The sequence below is a fragment of the Mesoplodon bidens genome (genome assembly GCF_964165515.1).
Source record: "Mesoplodon bidens genome assembly, chromosome: 7".
NCBI classification, from domain to species: domain Eukaryota; kingdom Metazoa; phylum Chordata; class Mammalia; order Artiodactyla; family Ziphiidae; genus Mesoplodon; species Mesoplodon bidens.
Genome location: NC_138164.1, coordinates 92,422,802 through 92,445,247, shown reverse-complemented (window position 1 = coordinate 92,445,247; position 22,446 = coordinate 92,422,802). Strand labels below are relative to the sequence as shown.

Here is a 22,446-nt window from a genome sequence, read left to right as displayed (position 1 = left end):
TAAAATGATCAATTTTCTTAAAAAATTGATAGAAAAAAGCATTAAGTGATATGAAGTACACTTGATGTTAATTCCTATCAAAATTGAACCAGAAATAGGATCAATATCCAAGTTCAAAGAACCTCACTCAAATAAAAAGCATTCTTTAAAAAAAAGGAAAGTTTTATTTTAAAAATATCAATAGGTTTCTAAAACCTGAATCAGATACTATATAGAATCGGAAACTGACACCTCACCTTGTTTCATTTACTACAATAAATCATATAAATGATTCCATATATACCCTACTTATTGACACCTTCACAAGTGGGCAATAATGAGCATTTAGTATCATTTCCATTTTTACCATATCTAAATATCAAGTAAATTTTATTTTTAGGGGCTTCCCTGGTGGTGCAGTGGTTGAGAGTCCACCTGCCGATGCAGGGGACACGGGTTCATGCCTCGGTCCGGGAAGATCCCACATGCCGCGGAGCGGCTAGGCCCGTGAGCCGTGGCCGCTGAGCCTGCGCATCCGGAGCCTGTGCTCCGCAACGGTAGAGGCCACAGCAGTGAGAGGCCCGCGTACCGCAAAATAATAATAATAATAATAATAATAATCAGTAAGTTAATAAATTATTTAAATATTTTTCTTCTTTAAAACAGAACAGTTTGAGAGCTGCTAAGTGAGTACTGAAGGAGCATGCACAATGGTTAGTGGAGATAAGCTGAGTCACATGACTGGCTTAGTTGGTTTGCAAACAGTACAGATTTTCCATCATAGTTTGAACCATTATACAGTTTTAACTTGTTTTTATTCTTTAATATATATATTTAACTTATATACACAATGAACTTTGGTTTAAAAGGAAGACACATAGAAACAATGAAGCAGAAAACAAATCAATGATAAGCTACAATGCAGAGGGGAGAAGAGACATCCACTAAGTCCTTGAATACGAGTTTGACTGGTACTCAAGTGCCAGGCACTATTCTAGCACAGTATTAACTCATTTAATTATCTTATAAACCTTATGAAGTGCTATTATTATTCCCATTTACAGATAAGGAAACTGAGGCAGAGAAAGGTTAAATAACTTGCTCAAGATCACAGGGCTAGTTAGCAAGGAGTCAATGCAGTGTGACACTAGAGACAACATTCAATACGATCAGTACCAAATCTGTAAATTATATTCGCTCAATCAAAATGATCATACAGCACCTCAAGACAGTGCTACTATTTTTACAAAGAAGCTTAAAAAAGAAGAGTAGATTATAAATGATTTAGTTTTTAATTCATGGGGAACATAGACTCATTTACTACTTCAATGTCCTTTACCCATTTCAGTATAAAAAAATTAGAACTGAGAGTATCTCCCAATTAGTAGAATTTGCTCTGAGCTTTGAGAGGATATTTTCTTAGTTAAAAACATTATAGTCTACAGAGAAGAATCAACTGAAGGTCTTACAACTTCAAATTTCAACCATTAACTTTCAAACTACAAAATACAACGCTGAAGGAGACTGCAGGCAATTTAATAAAAAATAATGGAGGGGAGGAGGGAATCTAACAAAAAATAAAACCTTATTGAAAAAATCCATTCTTTCGAAAACACCAGTGACACAGTACTGGAGTGAGAAACAATCAAGAAATTGATTGAATTTGATGAACAATACCAAAAATAATTATGATCTGTTGTTTTTGTAATATTCAGATGATCAATAGTTTTTTAAAAATCTGTTTTAATATCCATGGATGGTAGGTTTTAGAAAGAATTCTGTTTTTGAAAATTGTTTTGAAGAGTAACGGCCTACCAATAAAATAAAACTCTATCAGTGAATGCATTGCCAGTCAATAAACTAAAATTTTCTAAAATTATGTAAGTTTAAATTTTTTTAATTATATAAGTTTAAATAATCCTAACATCCTACGCCCTCCTCACCCTCAAAAGTATCCTGACTTGTATGACAAATTATATAGTAACCCTAAATACATTTGACGCCAAACTACACAATCTCTAATAAACTCTCCAAAAATGTCATCCTAATATTCTATATTACCATTTAAAACACCTGCTATCCAATTTGCTGAATAAATTTAAGACTAAACTTATGAACTGATATATGTGTAATGATTTAAGGTTTTTGCATGACAAGTTACTAGTGATTAAATGAGAATTTAACAACTCTCCAATTAACTTAATTGGAAATAAATCATAAAATTATCTACACTGATACCAATTATTCTTTATTAATATTATTAAGAGCTTCTAAGCTTTTTTTCTGGCTCTAACTGAAATGTAATAATATTATTTTACATTTAAAATGGAATTCAGATGTAAAAATTATGAGTACAAAGAAAAGAATAAAATTGGGAGGAGAGGGAGAGTATAAAAACCTCTCACAGACTACGGAAATAAATCCCTATGAAGAGCAAAATAGGTTATAATTCCTAATCTTTCAAAATGTGGGCAAACTAAAAACTAGAGTTTTATATCATCACTTGCCTTTTAACAAGCTCAATTATCCAACTCCTTGATTCTGAAAGTAAAGATCTCTTATATGTATCCCTTTAAGAATCATTTATTATGTGTGCTAAAATATGAGAATTATTCCACAATGAAAGACAAAGTTGTAACTTGCTAGTGGGGTGGTTGAGAATGGAGTGGGGTGGAAGGCTAAAAAAAAAGACAAAGACAAAACACTATCAGTAAAACCACCATAATTTTTTTCTCCATTTTTTCCCCATAAAATTGCACACACTGTGACATGAACATACTCCTATTCCTATTATCCAAAATGCATGTGGAATAATAATAAAGCACAAAGCCCTAAACTACATACAGTCTTTGGCAAGGAAATAGCTATTTGTGCCGCTCAAGCTGCTGTCAATCACACCCCCCACACCGCTTCAGAGCTCTGGGGCCAGATGAACAGTCACTACCGACCTATGACATCATTAGTAATCTGAAATGCATTACTAAGTACCTGAGTGGGAAATGCTGTCAACTCTGGAAGACGTTCACAGCCAAACAATCCAGAACCAGGGCCAAAGACACAGCTTGCCAAAAGCACACACAATAAGATGTACTTGCGTTTATTACATATGGTAACTCCAACAACCTTTTTCCGTTTCAAAATGCTGCATAAATTAGTGAAAGAAACTACCTCTGGTACGAACATTTATTTTTTCCTAGCTATAAAGGTACAGAAATTTTAGCCTTCCATTCACATTTCCTCCTAGGAAGTATGTTCAACAATGTGTTTTAACATGGCTATTAATATTGAAGATGACAAGTAAAGGAAGTTTGACAAATTAGAATGTAAAAAAATAGAACATCAAGTATGACATCCCAAGGTATGGTATTTGAATAGAATGTATGAAGGAAGGCATTATATGCATGGTCAAAGCAGAGGTAAGCTGGTAGCCCAGAATTAAAACCACATCAACAATGGACTACTAATAGACGTGCAGTTTATCTGTACGAATCAAACTACAGAGGCATAAATGGATGCTTACTGTCTAGTCACAACCAACACAAATTATTAGACAAATATACAGACTGAAATGGGGGCTTATGGTCACCAAGACTGAATGAATAACTGTAATAATAATGGGAACAGTGATATTTATTGACACCTGGTGGGTGATAGGTCTTGTGACGAGTGTATATGCATTATCTCACTCAATCTCTACTACTACCCCATGACCTAGGTATTATAGTTATCTCCACTTTATTATGAAGGTTAAAGAATTTGCCAATCACGACAGAACTAGTAACCCACAGAACTTACTAGCTATATGAATCAGGCAGCAGTGTGACTCCAGAGCTTACAATCTTAGCTGCTATACCATGCTGTCTATTAAATGTCCTACACGTTAAGAAACAAACATGCTCCATCAGTGAGTATACCATGTAACCTTAAACAGGCTTTAAGCATTTTATTTTACTTTACTTTTCACATAAATTCTAATATTCCATTATAAAAATAACATGCCTATTATAGAAAATGTAGAATATAGAGAAAAACAGAAAAAAACAGAGCAGGAGAATCACTTAGTTCCACTACCCAAACACAAATACTCAAATTTTTGTAACACTTCTTTCTAATCTTTTCTGTATTTATGTTTTTATTTAAAGTTCTACAAGATTGTAATCACTGTCCACACACAATTGTAAAAGCATTTTTCCAAACATTTTTTGAATTTTTGTTAACTTATAAAGAAATCACATTTTTTTCCTAGAAACAATTTTTCATTGGCTACATGATATTCTGTATTTCCTTCCATTAATTAAGTAACCTCTCTTGTATTGCTACACATTTTGGTTGAAGGGTTGTACTAACTTCAGCTTGTAATAATGCCACTAAAGTATCCAAGTTACAGCTTCACATTTTTAATTAGTTATAAAGCAAAGTTTGTTCAGAGAAGAGCCTTCAAAATTACTGCAATGTATTAAAATTTAGATCTAAAAGGAAATGACTTTGGTTTTGCTAGACCCACAAGTATATTTCTTTTGCTCATGAAACAGAAAATATGCTATCAAAAGATAAGACTGTCAACTACATTCAAGTATATGAAATATTCCATACACATATCTTTTTATATAATTGTATTTTTAAATAATTATAAAAATGTAAAGGATGAATAAAACTGTAAGAAAGAGTAAGAAGTAGACCAGGACACTGAGTGTGGCTATGAAACCCACAAGCAAGACTATGCATAGGACGACTCCAGATAGTCTCATCTAGAGAAAGGAGCTGAGCAGACAGTCACTTTACACACTTTCCAGGTTTCGGAGTCCTGGGGATAGATGAAGACAGGGTTTCTTGCTTTCATGAGATTAGAGTAAAACATTTCTTTTTTAAAATTTTACCAACTATAAACTTGGAAATTACTAGCTCTAAGCTTTAACCTATTGCTTTCTTTGTCTTCAAATTCCACCTCAAATAGACTTCTCTCATCCCTCAGGCCAGAATGCTTCTCATTTTCCACTAGGGAACCCAAAACACTGAGTATCTTTACCATGGTTGAAATAGTTCTATGTTGTTTGATCATTACTGGCTACTATTAGACCTTAACACTAAAAGATTTTAAACATCTGAATTTAAAATGTATTATGTATACTATAACACTATAAAGAAAGAGGTAAAAATAAACAGTAACTCAATTTCAAGGAACTTTACATTTAAGAAATCTTCATCCTGTTGAAGACAATCAAAATAAAAACTTACCACTATTTTGGCCAAGATGCCATCATCACTTGCATCCAAGGTAACCACAGCTTTGTCAGTCTCTATTTCACATAAGGCATCTCCAGTACTCACAGCTTCACCTAGAAAACAAGACTGGGTTTGTTTTGTTTTTTAAAATATGAATATTAGTTATGTGAGATGGTGTGTGGAAAGTGCGTAAAACATGATAATAAGTACCAAAACACTCAATAGCTATTTCTGGGCTGTAGAATTACAAGTAATTCTCATATTGCGTGTGTGTTTCTGTGGTGTATATGTGTATGCTTTGTTGCATTTTCCAAAAGCTCAATAATGGACCTAAATTATATCTGTTATAATAAAAAAGTGATTATAGAGATTATTAAGCAAACATTAAAAATGAAATCACATTTTATAGAGAATAGCAAGGGATGTGTATCTTCCTCCAAACAAATCAATTCCAGACCCCATATTTCTTCCTTTTTAATATATTTTCATTATTATTCCTTAAGAAGACAGTTCTACAATTAATAACACCTCTGGGTTAACACTGTAGGCGAGTTCAGAAACCCTGTCGGCACCACAGAGCACAAATGAATAAAAACATATTAAGCATAAAGAGAGAAAATCAAAGACACAGCCAAGGTCAAATAAATATTTCTGTGCAACAGAAACAGTATAGATATTCAAAAATGCTGAGCAGGACCTGACTTGCTGGTTTCTGGAGCTAAAAGCAGGTTGTGGGGAGGAAGGGTGAAGTACAGTAGTTTCCTTTGGAGCAAAGGGAACTAAAAGTGGCCTGGTGAAGCAGGGGACTCAAATCGATTCTCTGCTTAAAGCTAGGGCTGGCTGCAACCAAACCCTTTGACCAGAACTATGGCTTTATATCAGAAATGCGGGTCTAAGAAGGTAGGGAACAAAAACACTACCTCAATACCAGAACAGAGTCAAGCCACCCTCTGGTTCCATTACTTTATCTGCCAATATCCCAAATATCAATAGCAAAATCCCCAGATTGAGGGGTGGGGAAAGGGAGACTCAGGGGACAGGTGGGAAGACATCAAAACTAAAACAGAAACATTCCACTCAAAAGTAAATTGCAAAACAAAGTTCCAAAAGATGAAGAAATTTAATGCTAGGAAAGAAAACCACAAAAATCAGTAATTGGAACAGAAATGCATTTCAGATGCAATCTATTTAGTGCAACCCACCAAAGATTTTAAAATAAGTATCTTAAGGATGTTCAGATATCGAAATGAAGGTATAAGATCCATCACAAGAACAAGAGATAAAAAAGAAAAATAATGTACAGACATAAAGCACCATCAGGTTGAAAGGAAAAAAACTAATTAGAAATCTTGGAAATGAAAGATACAATGAATGAAATAATAAGAAACAATCAATGGGATATATTCTACAGTCGACATAGCGAAAGAATAATTTAGTAAATTAAAGATAGCTTCAATGAACTACCTGGAACTTAATATGGGCAGACAAAAGGACAAGCAGAAAAGAGCAGTTAAGGGACATAAATTGAGGCTGCAGTGTTTGTCCGATGGAGTTCCAAGGGAAGAGATGGGAAAGAATAGTGGACAAGCAATACTTGAAGAGATAATTGCTGAGAATGTCCCAGAGTTGAAAAGAGATATATATATATCCTCAAAATGAAAGAGTACTGAACGAGTTTAGAGTGTGGTTATCTATAGCGTATTGACTAGGAGGGGGCACAGGGAGCCTTGGAACTTGCTCGAAATATTCTGTATCTTGACTAAGTATTGGTAACCTGGATATATGTGTATGTAAAAATTAATTGAGCTTACACTTTGTGCAGGTAATACCTTGATAAAAAGAATTAAACAGAAAAAAAGAGTATTAGACTGTATAAACATGACTCCACATCATACACTGTATAGAAATTACATACTTTCAACAACTGAAACACAATCTTAAAAGCTATCAGAGGGAAAAAAATAGATTACCTCAATGGAATGACAGACTGAGAGCACACTTCTCAGCAGCTGCAATAGAGGTCAGAAGACAACGGAGTAATATCTTCAAAAAGCTGAGGAAAAATAACTGTCTAGAATTTTATATGCAGCCAAACCATCATTCAAGAACGAAGGAAAAGTTCAGACATATAAAAGCTAAGAAAATTTACCACTTATTGATGAGCTATTACAAAATGCAGTTTATCAAAAAGAAAGGTAGACGCAGAGGGGACCCATGGGCTACACAAAACAAGTTACCACAGAAACTGATAAAGGGTTAACTATTAATCATTTAAAAGGTAACTTCTGAGTAGTTAAAAAAGTTTACAACTCAAACATTAAAAAAAACAATAAGACGGATAAGGATATTTTTAGGTGATAAAACATGCTAAGAACTTTGATACAGATAGGAGGAAAAAATACTGGGTAACTCTAGACTGCACTGGCAAAATATAATTAAATATGTATCCTAAAAACTTAATGGTGTATACCAAAAAATATAAAAATGGAAACATAACCTACAGCATTCATAAAAGCAGGAAATACAGAAAATAACAAAAACTATTATCCAATTGAAGGCAGATGCATGAAAAGAAAAAAGCAAAGGATAAAAACAGAAAACACAAAAATGGTAGAAGTCCAAACATATCAGTAATTACAATGAACATAAATGGATTAAAACCACCAACTAAAAGTAAGAGATTATCAAAATGAGTAAAAAAATAAAATCTAGTTAAATGTTGCTTATAAGAGACAGACATAAACAAAAACAGAATAAAAAGTAAGATATAGAAAAATGTGAAGCATACAAATACACCCCCTCACATATACACACCAAAAACAGCTGGTACAGCAATATGAATAAGCACACTCAATAAAAGAACATGAAGGAAAATCTAAAACACTGACATAACAAATATGCTCTAAAAGTTCACTGTACTGAAACTCCTTCACTGTATATCAAGATTTTCACACAGAAGGTTATACTATATCTCAGTTAAAATAGTTCAGAACCACCAATACAAACTATTTTAATGAAATAAACTTATCTGTTAGATATTTATCAAACACCTGAAAGGTGCTCAGTCTAACCCCAAAGAGATTTTCCTACTCAACCAATATTTATTGAAAATGTATTAGAACACTGAGGATACAGCGGTGGGAGGAAAAAAGTGGTTAAGATTTCTGACCTCAAGAAGCATCCTTACTATCTTGTGATAAATTAATTGGAAATAACAGTGGAATTAGGTGAAGTCAGGATGGTATGGGAACACTCAGCAGGGGTATCTAATTCAGTTTTTTTTTTTTTTTTTTTTTTCTTTTTGCGGTATGCGGGCCTCTCACTGTTGTGGCCTCTCCCGTTGCGGAGCACAGGCTCCGGATGCGCAGGCCCAGCGGCCATGGCTCACGGGCCCAGCCGCTCCGCGGCATATGAGATCCTCCCAGACCGGGGCACGAACCCGTATCCCCTGCATCGGCAGGCGGACTCTCAACCACTGCGCCACCAGGGAGGCCCTCTAATTCAGTTTTTGAAAGGTGAGAGCAGCCTTCCTTAAAAAAAAAAAAAAAAAAAAAAAAGACATCTAGTCTGAGCCTGAAAAGATGAGGAGGAGACAATCAAATAAAGGGGCAAGTGATCCAGGCAGAAGGCACAACACACCCAAAGCTCTCAAGAAAGAAAACAGGAAACTTTGGAGGATGTGGTTAATACTACCTGAGAGAAGTGATGAGAGATTAGGCTGGTGAGGTAAGCAGAAATCCCACCCAAAAGGGAAACTTGTCTGTCATACAGAGAAAGCTACGGTGCCAGATTATACAATCTCACATCACTTCTTTATATGACAGATGTCCTAGGGCAGTGAAGACAGATTATATTTCAAAAGGAAAGGAATCACACCCTAATATGTTTCTGCTGTAACCATGGAAAAAACAACTGAACCAGGCAACCTAGCAATTAAATACCTCTTTTAGACACCTAGAAAAGAAATTCTGGCCATAGGAAAACAATAAAATAATGTTTTATCACTTGTGCTTGCCTATTTCAAATTCCAAACACCCTTTGAGAACGATTCACAAATTCTTCCTCAGCCATAGATCAACCTAGATGATTTTGTTCCTATTCCTGAATTCCTATAGTAATTGTAATTAATTTGAAATGAATCACAAATTGTACTATGAAATGTTATGTTAACTTCCATTAATTACTTTTTTAAAAATTGGTTTTCTTCTATTTACCAAACTATGAGCTTCTTCATAATAGGAACAGGACACAGTTTAAGTGTTTTACATTCTACCTCATTCCCCAGGACTCCAGCTATTGCCTCATACATAATGAGTTTGAGATTAAAACACTTCAGAAAAAAATTGCAATAATATCACAAGTCCTCATTTCCTCATAAGGTATACATCAAACTGTCCTTTATGCTTCTTTCAGTTCTAACATTCGATTTGTAGCATGTTTCTGACATTTAAAAACTTAGGTATCCTGTTTCCTTTTTATTTTGTTTTAATTAAAGGTACACCTATTCACAAAACATATATATGTATTAGCTATATGAGAATCCTGAGAGAGAGATAAAATGTAAAGAAACATAGAGAAAAGCATCTATTGTGTGGTGAACCTTCCCCAGAAACCACAGCAAGGTTTAAAACATTGTATTATTATATAAGGCACATTACCCCTAATATCACAAAACTAGGGTTCTATCTATCAACAATCAAACATAATGTGAATGTCAAAGAAAAATTTTGAGACATAACGAGCCATGAAGATCCCAAATATACACAGTTTCAGCCCTGGTCAACAATTTAGTGCTGTAACTTGGAAAACCTGCAAGGCACAGTAGTTACAAGGAGCTCTTCCAACTCAGACACAGGTTTATCCCAAGCTCTGACACTTACTGGTAATCTTGACCAAGTTACTTAATCTCTCTGACTCTAAGGAAAGTTTTGAATGTGCAGCTATTATTAAAAAAAAAAAAATCATGGAACTGCAAATGTTAACTCTTCACAAACCTCTTCAAATAACACTTCACAACATCTTTAGATTAACAAGTTAGGTATGTTATTAAGAACCAAGACTCATTCTAGCTCCCTACTCCATACGCCATCATCTCAGACAGATCATTCATCATACATTAGTATATAAGGCATTTATAAGTAAGCACTGGGTATCAACAAAATAAGATAGGGTTCTGTTCCCAACAAGTTCAGAGTCTAGAGGAGAAGACTTAGAAGCTATAGCACAGAGCATCATGGCTGGTGTGAGGTGACAGACGGCTCCTCAGCTGCCACGTTGAGGGCCGACTGGTTGTAGAAGGAGATGGCAGCCTTGCCGTGTTCCTGCGTGTCCCTGTGCCATCTCCTCGTGGTGCGTGTCAGCAGCCGAGGTGGAGCGGGCCCGGAGCGAGAGTGCGGGCCCCAGGAGGGGCCAGAGCAGAGGCCCGCCCGGGGGCCGCTCCCCAGCACCGAAGCCAGCATCATCATCATCCTGTGCCTTTGTCCAGGTGGGCAGCTGCCAGAGCTGAGGACTGGAGTATACAGAGGCTTCCCTTTCTCTTTTAAATTCTGGGTATGAAATGTAGTCTTGATCAAACACAGTTAATGGTGATGTTTATCAACTAAACACATCCTATGACTTTCACAAAATAATCTTGTCCTGTCGAAAGTTAAGAATAAAAGTCTTTATTTAAAAGGTGTGTGTGGTGGTAATGGTGGGAGGCCAAGTCACATCTACATGAACGTTAATGGAAGAAACCTCTTCTCAGTGCTAAGGTGAACCATAATGACACCTATGATTAGAGACAAAGATAATTCAATCATATATCAACAAATATTTACTGGCTGCCCCTATGTGCACGACACTGTGCAAGACCCTATGGCAAAAATAATAATAAAATAAGACAGAGTCTGACTGAGGAAGAGTACAAACAAGCTGGCAATGCCAATCTCATCCAGTCAGTGCCTACGGCAGCGTGGGAGGATAGAGAAGGGGGCCCGAGTCAGTGTTTGCCAACTCTTTTCATCACACATGAAAAGATATTACTTGCATGGCCCAAGACCCCAGGCGACCCGGCTCCGAGGGCATTCTGCTCTGAGGACTCAAGGCAGGAGTAGTTGTTTGAGAAGGAAACTGCTAGGCAAAGTTAACCTCCCTTACATCCTTCTGGCTCTTAAATTTCACTGCATTACCCATTTCAAGTGCGCAACACACATGTGGCTAGTGGTTACTACACTGGACAGTGCAGACATGGAACATTTCGATCACTACAGGAAGCTCTATTGAATAATACTGTAATCTCACCAATTCCACTCACCAATTCTATAATTCTGACATAATAGAAATATTAACAATAAATGTAAAAAAGCCTAATGATGGAATGCTATTCAGCAACAAAAGGAATGAGCTGTTGATACATGCTACAACATGGATCAACTGCAAAATCACGCTAAATCAAAGAAGCCAGTCACAAAAGAGTTCATAATACATGATTCTATTTACATTAAATGCCCAGAAAAGGCAAATTTTTAGAGATAGAAAGCAGATCAAGACAGGGATAAGAGAAAAAGTGACTGCAATCAAGCAGTAGGGAGTTTTGGGGGTGATAGAAATGTTCTAAAGTTGTATTTTGGTGATGGCTGAAGAACTCTATATATTCACTAAAAAATCACTGAATTGAGCACTTAAAATAGGTGAATGTTATAGTGTGTAAATTATACCTCAAAAGCTGTTAAAATAGTAGTGTACTGAAAAAACACTGAAGTTATTTGTGAAATGCACACTTCAGAAGTTTTCCATTTTAGCATCCAAACATGTATACAAATCCCCAGATATAACAGAAACCAAAGCCTCATCTACAATAGAAGCCAGAGACCCATTTAACTCTCTAGTAGCACCTGGTGATAACAATTCAAATAGCGATCAACACCTTTAAGACAGTTTTACTTCTGAATTTTACACACTGTATAATTAAATACAATCTAAGATTTACACAAAAATTGTTTTAAATATTCAAGATTCCCAGTCCCATGAAAAAAGGAAAGCCCACATAAAGTGACAGTCTCTGAAGGATAACAAACACCAAGAGCGGTAACACGGCTAAGGAAGCAAGTTCTACGTCTGTTCCAGACAATGTGTGGCCAAGTACCTCAGGTAACTATCTCAGTCTAGTTTTGTTCCAGTGTTTCAGGATAAGCTCTTAAATATCTCAAGAAAGAAAACAATGTTTTTCATACCCTCAAATATTCTCTCACAAAAGGGTAGAACAAGAGTATTTTCTTCCTTTTTGTTATTTTAACAGATATGACCTTACAACTGATAAAAAAAACAATCTATATACACTTTAATTAAACTAAAAATAATCTGACACATACTTCCCCCACCAAATAACAAGTTTGTAATAAAATTGTGGAATGTGGCTCAATTCACCTTTCAGGTTTTGAAACTGTACATGTTATCTGGCACTTTTGAACTGTTTTCCCTACTAACTTAATAACGCATATTCTTTACTTAATCCTCAGACTGAAATTAAGTATTCTAATATTCATTAAAAAACTACTTTTCTAACATTCATTAGATCAACAAAGATGGGAATAATTTATATGCTGTATTATTGCATGTTTCCATGTGATGAGACAGGTTATCAAGAGGACGTGACCACTTAGCTGGGCAAGAGTAACTGGAGGTCACTCACCCCTCCCCATCCGTGAAATGTGTGCTCCGCTTGCCTTCCCAGTGCTGGAAGCTGCCCAAGGACATAGCCTTGAGATAGTACTGTGGTGCTGAGACCACCTGGACAGAATACGTGATCAAGCCCAGTTAAGGCCTCTGTACACTTTTAAGATTCTGGCAGGCAGTGTGGGGATCTACCCATCTTGTGGCTGCCAGAGGCAAGCCTCACATGAAAGTCCCCTAGCTTATTAAACCTGCCACCTACCAACCTGGAGCCTCTTTCTTCCATCTCTCCCTACCCTCCATGTATGGGGCTGATTTCAGATTACACCCAGGAAGCTCCTGAGGAGGTTGTGATACAATGCTATGACTTCAAAAAAGAAAAGGAAACTGAGTTATCACAGAATTCTAAAGTCAAGGATATATCTCAGAAATCATCTAATTCAACTCACTCCCAGATATTTCACGACAGAGTGGGAACACCAAAGGACAAACCTAGACTAGAGTTCTTTTCACTGCACCCTTATTGCCTTGGCTTAAAACAGACACACACACACGCACACATTAGTAACAGCTGTGAATTACAGAGTCTCAGATTTTCAAGAAGCCTTAAAGGTTTGTAAGACCAAACTGCCATCCACTAAAGGTTATCAGATCATTAGCATTAGCTTAAAAATAAACTAGATTCAAAATCAGATACAACACTATTCTTTTTCATGAAAAAAATTTCAATCCCCTTAATGTTTGAAGGTCTAACAGTGACCATACAATAAAGATCTCAAGATAAAAAATTTTAAAAACATAGCTAATAAGAAAAAAGTATATAAAAAGTTTTCTTGTAGAATATAAATGTTTTTAATACATAACGACTGAACCAAGTTATGTACCAAGCACCAAACATACTTAGACATATATAGTCATACCCATGTGTACAATACATAAATGTTAAAGAACTAAATTACGAGGGACGTGCCTGGTGGTCCAGTAGTTAAGACTCCCAATGCAGGGGGCCCGGGTTCGATCCCTGGTCAGGGAACTAGATCCTGCAACTAAAAGATTCCCGCATGCTGCAACTAAAGATCCCACACGCCACTACAAAGATGCCGTATGCGGCACTAAGACCCAGCGCAGCCAAATAAATAAATAAATAAATAAATTTTTTAAAATTCTTAAAAAAAACTAAATTGTGCTCAAAAAAATCACAAAGGTGATGAACTAAAAACGAAGCCAGTGAATTACGGACAGCTAACGATTTAGATTGCTCTCAATTACTTATGTGTACTGGTAAACAACATTTCTTCTGAGTTGGCAGAACACAGAATTTTAAAAGCAACCTTCAAGGAAACAGGCTCCAGGGCCTTAAAGTACACCCTGGCTTGTCCTGCATGAAAATAGCACATGTAATCAAAAGGAAAAAGAACAGAATGATGAAACCATTTGTCTCCTGGTTCTGCATTATACTCACCATATTCTAATGGGTGTGAATAACTTATCAGACTGTCAGCGAGCTAGAAGTCTGAGAGATAAATGTGGTCCAGAGAATCCTCCTATCTACTTGCCTATCAAGGTCTCAAAGTGTGAAGAAATTTAATCTTTTTATAATAATCCTAAAAGGCTGGTCTGTGTCTGAATCATTCTTTAATGACACCAACACTCTGTCATACCGGATATGGAAAAAGCCAAAGCTCTGTAATTCATCAGGAAAAAGAAACTTAAAAATAGATTCCAACTGACTGCATTATTTATAAAGGTGAAACTTTCTTAGATACTGATAATTATTTTAGAAGACGGCAGCAGCCATGCAGAGCCGATTACTCAAAATGCTTCCTAATGAAGCACTGTCTCTTTCATTTATATGACATATGTCTTTCTCAAATTCTAGAAAACTCTGCCATTTTTTTTTTTGTTGAATATTACCTCTTCCTCATTCTCTCTTTTTTCTCCTTCTGGAATTCTTCCTATTGGGTTAGTAGAGGATTCTCATTTTATTCTTCGTGTCTTAGCTCCTCTTTTATATCCTCTACTGCTTTATCTATTGCTACTGCATGCAGGCTAACAGGTTGGACTTCACAAATCCTTTGGTAAGACACGTCTAATCACACCTTAACCCAACCTTGAGTTTTTCATTTTCTAATTTTAGAGACAACATTTTTCATTCCTAGAAGTTCTATTTGTTCTTTTCAAATCTGTCGGACTTTTTGGACAGCGTTTGTCTTTTTTCATATTTTCAGTTCCTTCTCTTACACGTTTTGTCGTTTCAAACATACGTTTTTATGTATCTAGTAATTCCAACTAGCTGAAGTTCCTGGAGGTCTAATCCTGTTGCTTGTTAGGCCTAATAACGTTTGCCCCTAAAGGGCAGCTTCCATGTCAATTATTAAATTTGGAACTGTGAATTTGTGGTTAAGTGGGACTTTATCTGGGAATCTTGTGTGAGTTGGATTAGAGACTATGTTCTTCCAGAATAATGGCTTCTGCCAAGTAACCAAGGAAGAGATTATCAGCCCAGGACCACTTTACCTCTACATATGGGTTCCCAGAAAATGCAAATACTACAAATCTGAACCCCAAAGCCTCATGAAGAAATGCCTATGAGAGAACATTTTCAACAAGGTAAGCATTTTTATTCCAAGAAAAATAAATATATTTGTCTGTTAGCCCTTTTATGGCATTAAATTCCATCTATATGGTGGTGACTCTAAAATGTCTATCAAGTCAGACTTCACTCCTAAACTTTAACTCCTATAACCGTCTATTGAATACATTCCCTTGAATATCTAATAAGGAACTCAAACTTTACCACATCCAAACCTGAACCTAATTCTTTTTTTTCTCCAGCTTTGTTTTTTTTTTTTAATATACAGCAGGTTCTTATTAGTCACCCATTTGATACACATCAGTGTATACATGTCAATACTAATCGCCCAATTCATCCCACCACCACCACCACCCCCTGCCGCTTTCCCCTCCTGGTGTCCATACGTTTGTTCTCTACATCGGTTTCTCAATTTCTACTCTGCAAATTGGTTCATCTGTACCATTTTCCTAGGTTCCACATATACGCACTAATATGCAATATTTGTTTTTCTCTCTCTCACTTACTTCACTCTGTATGACAGTCTCTAGATTTATCCACGTCTCTACAAATGACCCAATTTCGTTCCTTTTTATGGATGAGTAAAATTCCATTGTACATATGTACCACATCTTCTTTATCCATTCATCTGTCGATGGGCATTTAGGTTGCTTCCATGACCTGGCTATTGTAAATAGTGCTGCAATGAACATGGGGGTGCATGTGTCTTTTTGAATTATGGTTTTCTCTGGGTATATGCCCAGTAGTGGGATTGCTGGATCATATGGTAATTCCATTTTTAGTTCTTTAAGGAACCTTCATACTGTTCTCCATAGTGGCTGTATGAATTTACATTCTCACAAACAGTGCAAGAGGGTTCCCTTTTCTCCACACCCTCTCCAGAATTTGTTGTTTGCAGATTTTCTGATGATGGCCATTCTAACTGGTGTGAGGTGATACCTCATTGTAGTTTTTTTTTTTTTTTTTCCGGTACGCGGGCATCTCACTGACGTGGCCTCTCCTGTCACGGAGCACAGGCTCCGGAGGCACAGGCCCAGCGGCCATTGCCCACGGGCCCAGCCTCTCTGCGGCATGCGGGATCCTCCTGGACCGGGGCACGAACCCATGTCCCCTGCATCAGCAGGCGGACTCTCAACCACTGCGCCACCAGGGAAGCCCCCTTATTGTAGTTTTGATTTGCATTTCTCTAATAATTAGTGATGTTGAGCAGCATTTAATGTGCTTCTTGACCATCTGTATGTCCTCTTTGGAGAAATGTCTATTTAGGTCTTCTGCCCATTTTTTGATTGCATTGTTTGTTTTCTGAATATTAAGCCACATGAGCTATTTATATATTTTGGAGATTAAACCTTTGTCCATTGATTTGTTTGCAAATATTTTTTTCCATTCTGAGGGGTGTCTTTTCGTCTTGTTTGTAGTTTCCTTCGTTTTGCAAAAGATTTTAAGTTTCATTAGTTCCCATCTGTTTATTTTTGTTTTTATTTCCATTACTCTAGGAGGTGGATCAAAAAAGATCTTGCTGTGATTTATGTCAAAGAGTGTTCTTCCTATGTTTTCCTCTAAGAGCTTTATGGTGTCCAGTCTTACATTTAGGTCTCTAATCCATTTTGAGTTTATTTTTGTGTATGGTGTTAAGGAGTGTTCTAATTTCAATCTTTTACATGTAGCTATCCAGTTTTCCCAGCAACACTTACTGAAGAGACTGTCTTTTCTCCATTGTATAACTTTGCATCCTTTGTCATAGATTGAATGACCATAGGTGCGTGGGTTTATCTCTGGGCTTTCTATCCTGTTCCATTGATTCATATTTCTGTTTTTGTGCCACTACCATATTGTCTTGATTACTTTAGCTTTGTAGTATAGTCTGAAGCCAGGGAGTCTGATTCCTCCAACTCTGTTTTTTTCCCTCAAGACTGCTTTGGCTATTTGGGGTCTTCTGTGTCTCCACACAAATTTTAAGATTTTTTGTTCTAGTTCTGTAAAAAATGCCATTGGTACTTTGATAGGGATTGCATTGAACCTGTAGATTGCTTTGGGTAGTATAGTCATACTCACAATATTGATTCTTCCAATCCAAGAACATGGTATATCTATCTGTTGGTATCATCTTTAATTTCTTTCAACAGTGTCTAATAGTTTTCTGAATACAGATCTTTTGTCTCCTCAGATAGGTTTATTCCCAGGTATTTTATTCTTTTTGTTGCAATGGTAAATGGGAGTGTTTCCATAATTTTCCTTTCAGATTTTTCATTATTAGTGTATAGGAATGCAAGAGAGTTCTGTGCATTAATTTTATACCCTGCAACTCTACCAAATTCATTGATTAGCTCTAGTAGTTTTCTGGTGGAAATCTTTAGGATTCTCTATGTATAGTATCATATCATCTGCAAACAGTGACAGTTTTACTTTTTCTTTTCCAATTTGTATTCCTTTTATTTCTTTTCCTTCTTTGACTGCCGTGGCTAGGACTTCCAAAACTATGCTGAATAACAGTGGCTAGAGGGGACATCCTTGTCTTGTTCCTGATCTTAGAGGAAATGCTTTCAGTTTTTCACCATTGAGAATGATGGTTGCTGTGGATTTTTCGTATATGGCCTTTATTATGTTGAGGTAGGTTCCCTCTATGCCCACTTTCGGGAGAGTTTTTTTTTTTTTAATCATAAATGGGTGTTGAATTTTGTCAAAACGTTTTTCTGCATCTATTGAGAGGATCATATGGTTTTTCTTCTTCAATTTGTTAATATGGTGTATCACATTGATTGATTTGCATATATTGAAGAATGTTTGCATCCCTGGGATAAATCCCACTTGATCATGGTGTATGATCCTTTTAATGTGTCATTGGATTCTGTTTGCTAGTATCTTGTTGAGGATTTTTGCATCTACATTCATCAGTGATACTGGCGTGTAATTTTCTTTTTTGTAGTATCTTTGGTTTTGGTATCAAGTGATGGTGGCCTCATAGAATGAGTTTGGGAGTGTTCCTTCCTCTGCAATTTTTGGAAGAGTTTGAGAAGGATGGGTGTTAGCTCTTCTCTAAATGTTTGACAGAATTGATCTGTGAAGCCATCTGGTCCTGGACTTTTGTTTGTTGGAAGATTTTTAATCACAGTTTCAATTTCATTACTTGTGATTGGTCTGTTCATATTTTCTATTTCTTCCTGGTTCAGTCTTGGAAGGTTATACCTTTCTAAGAATTTGTCCATTTCTTCCAGGTTGTCCATTTTATTGGCATAGAGTTGCTTGTAGTAGTCTCTTAAGATGCTTTGTATTTCTGCGTTGTCTGTTGTAACTTCTTTTTCATTTCTAATTTTAATGATTTGAGTCCTCTCCCTCTTTTTCTTGATGAGTCTGGCTAATAGTTTATCAATTTTGTTTATCCTCTCAAAGAACCAGCTTTTAGTTTAACTGATCTTTGCTACTGTTTTCTTTGTTTCTATTTCATTTATTTCTGCTCTGATCTTTATGATTTCTTTCCTTCTGCTAACTTTGGGTTTTGTTTCTTCTTATTTCTCTAGTTCCTTTAGATGTAAGGTTAGATTGTTTGAGATTTTTCTTGTTTCTTGAGGTAGGCTTGTACAGCTATAAACTTCCCTCTTAGAACTGCTTTTGCTGCATCCCACAGGTTTTGTGTCACCGTGTTTTCATTATCATTTGTCTCTAGGTATTTAATTTCCACTTTGATTTCCTCAGTGATCTCTTATTTAGTAACATATTGTTTAGCCTCAATGTGTTTGTGTTTTTTACGTTTTTTACCCCATACCTGATTTCTAATCTCATAGCAATGCGGTCAGAAAAGATCCTTGATACAATTTCAATTTTCTTAAATTTACTGAGGCTTGATTTGTGACCCAGGATGTGATCTATCCTGGAGAATGTTCCGTGCACACTTAGGAAGAAAGTGTAATCTGCTGTTCTTGGATGGAATGTCCTATAAATATCAACTAAATCTATCTGGTCTATTGTGTCATTTAAAGCTTGTTTCTTATTAATTTTCTGTTTGGATGATCTGTCCATTGGTGTAAGTGAGGTGTTAAAGTCTTGTGTTACTATCTATTTCCTCTTTTAGAGCTCTTAGCAGTTGCCTTATGTATTGAGGTGCTTCTATGTTGGGTGCATATATACTTATAATTGTTGTATCTTCTTCTTGGATTGATCCCTTGATCATTATGTAGCGTCCTTCCTTGTCTCTTATAACATTCTTTATTTTAAAGTTTATTTTATCTGATATGAGTATTGCTACTCCAGCTTTCTTTTGATTTCCATTTGCATGGAATATCTTTTTCCATCCCCTCACTTCCAGTCTGAATGTGTCCCTAGGTCTGAAGTGGGTGTCTTGTAGACAGCATATATATGGGTCTTGTTTTTGTATCCATTCAGTGAACCTCTGTCTTTTGGTTGGAGCATTTAATCCATTCACGTTTAGGGTAATTATCGATATGTATGTTCCTGTGACCATTTTCTTAATTGTTTTGGGTTTATTTTGTAGGTCCTTTTCTTCTCTTGTGTTTCCCACTTAGAGAAGTTCCTTTAGTATTTGTTGTAGAGCTGGTTTGGTGGTGCTGAATTCTCTTAGTTTTTGCTTCTCTGTAAAGCTTTTGATTTCTCCATCGTATATGAATGAGATCCTTGTCGGGTAGAGTAATCTTGGTTGTAGGTTCTTCCCTTTCATCACTTTAAGTATATTATGCCACCCTCTTCTGGCTTGTAGAGTTTCTGCTGAGAAATCAGCTGTTAACCATATGGGAGTTCCCTTGTATGTTATTTGTTGTTTTTCCCTTGTTGCTTTCAATAATTTTTCTTTGTCTTTAGTTTTTGTCAATTTGATTACTATGTGTCTCAGTGTGTTTCCCCTTGGGTTTATCCTGTATGGGACTCTCTGTGCTTCCTGGACTTGGGTGGCTATTTCCTTTCCCATGTTAGGAAAGTTTTTGACTATAATCTCTTCAAATATTTTCTCGGGTCCTTTCTCTCTCTCTTCTCCTTCTGGGACCCCTATAATGCGAATGTTGTTGCGTTTAATGTTGTCTCAGAAGTCTCTTAGGCTGTCTTCATTACTTTCCATTCTTTTTTCTTTATTCTGTTCCACAGCAGTAAATTCCACCATTCTGTCTTCCAGGTCATTTATCTGTTCTTCTGCCTCAGTGATTCTGCTCTTGATTCCTTCTAGTGTATTTTTTATTTCAGTTATTGTATTGTTCATCTCTGTTTGTTCTTTATTTCTTCTAGGTCTTTGTTAAACAATTCTTGTATCTTCTCGATCTTTGCCTCCATTCTTTTTCTGAGGTCCTGGATCATCTTCACTATCATTATTCTGAATTCTTTTTCTGGAAGGTTGCCTATCTCCACTTCATTTAGTTGTTTTTCTGGGGTTTTATCTTGTTCCTTCATCTGGTACATAGCCCTCTGCCTTTTCACCTTGTCTATCTTTCTGTGAATGTGGTTTTTGTTCCCCAGGCTGCAGAATTTGAGTTCTTCTTTCTTCTGCTCTCTGCCCTCTGGTGGATGAGGCTAAGAGGCTTGTGCAAGTTTCCTCCTGAACCTAATTCTCAATTTCCCCGCCTGCCCACAAAAAAACACCCCTGTTTCCCAATCTCAGTTATTCTACCCTTCCAGCTCAGGCCCAGCAGGGCATGTAGTCAACTCCTGCTCACCATTCTGGATATTGTTGGATTTGGTGATTCCTCTTTCCTGTGTTTAAGCTCAACTTACATTTAAAAAATCTGTCTTATAATTTTCTACCCAGAAGTGAGGAGAACCCTGACCGCATCTGTTTAGATGGTCATACTGACTAGAAGTCCTCAGGACTGGCCTTTCCAATGTGAGCCTGTAAAGGGAGCTATTTAAATTGCCTACAGTTAGCTCTTGATACCAGAGCACTCCTAGGGCCTGTTCCATTCAGTGCATGGCTACTGTCAGGGCTCAAGAAAGCATGTAAAGACCACTTCCTACAAAATAACCATGAGTGTCGTTACCTCTTGGCTTTAGGATAAGGACACTCACAGACTGATAAACTGCAGCTTGATATTCAAGACCCTTCCTGTAACCTATCTTATCTCACATCCACCATGCCCTTAATGTAGCCAGAACTACCTACGGTTGCCAAAATACATGTCATGACATCTCACTTCCAAGATTTTGACAAATTGTTTACATTACTTATAATGTCCTTCTTTCTTTTTTTTTTTAAAAAAGCCCATGTATTATATAAGGACCAACTCAAATAGTACCCCATCTGTAAAGCCTTCTCGATGCCTGTCACATCTCCTGCTCTTGCCTTACTCTCCCCTCTGCCAATATATTTACTGATCAGCCACATACAGTGCTGCTGGGTCTGTTCTATTGATTATTACTATGCTAGTCATAACCACAAAAGGAAACATATCAACATGTTTGCCACTAAGGAACAGAATTAAGTTGTGCTTCCAATCAGAGGTGGTACATAGCACATCAAGGACCAGTCATGGTCATCTGGATAGCCTCATTGTGCCATACGTCCTATCCTCTAAATTGGCCCAATCCACAGTCCCAAACTCCTGCTGTGAGGCCCATTCTGTAATTTCTCTTGTTGACTTTCCTAGCACCCCAGCCCTGCCCACCCCACCTGCAAGAACTGAGGCCTTCTCTCAAACTCCCAAGCTACTAAATACTTGCAGCCTTCTTCCCGACGCCCAACACCTGTCCTCACTGCCATGAATGGCTCATCTCGTAGAATCACAGCATAACTGTGTCAGACTCTGAACTCTTACTCACTGCCTAAGTTCTTTCTATACAATTTTTAAAACATCTTTATTGGAGTATAATGGCTTTACAACGTTGTGTTAGTTTCTGCTACATAACAAAGTGAATCAGCTATATGCATACATATATCCCCATATCCCCTCCCTCTTGAGCCTCCCTCCCACCCTCCCTATCCCACCCCTCTAGGTGGTCACAAAGCACCGAGCTGATCTCCCTGTGCTACGTGGTTGCTTCCCACTAGCTATCGATTTTACATT

The 22,446-nt window shown here is 36.8% G+C and overlaps 1 protein-coding gene across 2 annotated transcripts in view; it reads right to left on the bottom strand.

Annotated features, from left to right (window-relative positions):
• Positions 1-22,446, bottom strand: part of PDHX (pyruvate dehydrogenase complex component X) — a 73,192-nt gene that overhangs the window by 32,620 nt on the left and 18,126 nt on the right. For both annotated transcript variants that reach the window (XM_081239742.1, XM_081239743.1), the window contains exon 3: positions 5,215-5,315. In XM_081239742.1, coding sequence (XP_081095868.1) covers positions 5,215-5,315 — 101 coding nt within the window. The remainder of the gene's footprint in view (positions 1-5,214; positions 5,316-22,446) is intronic.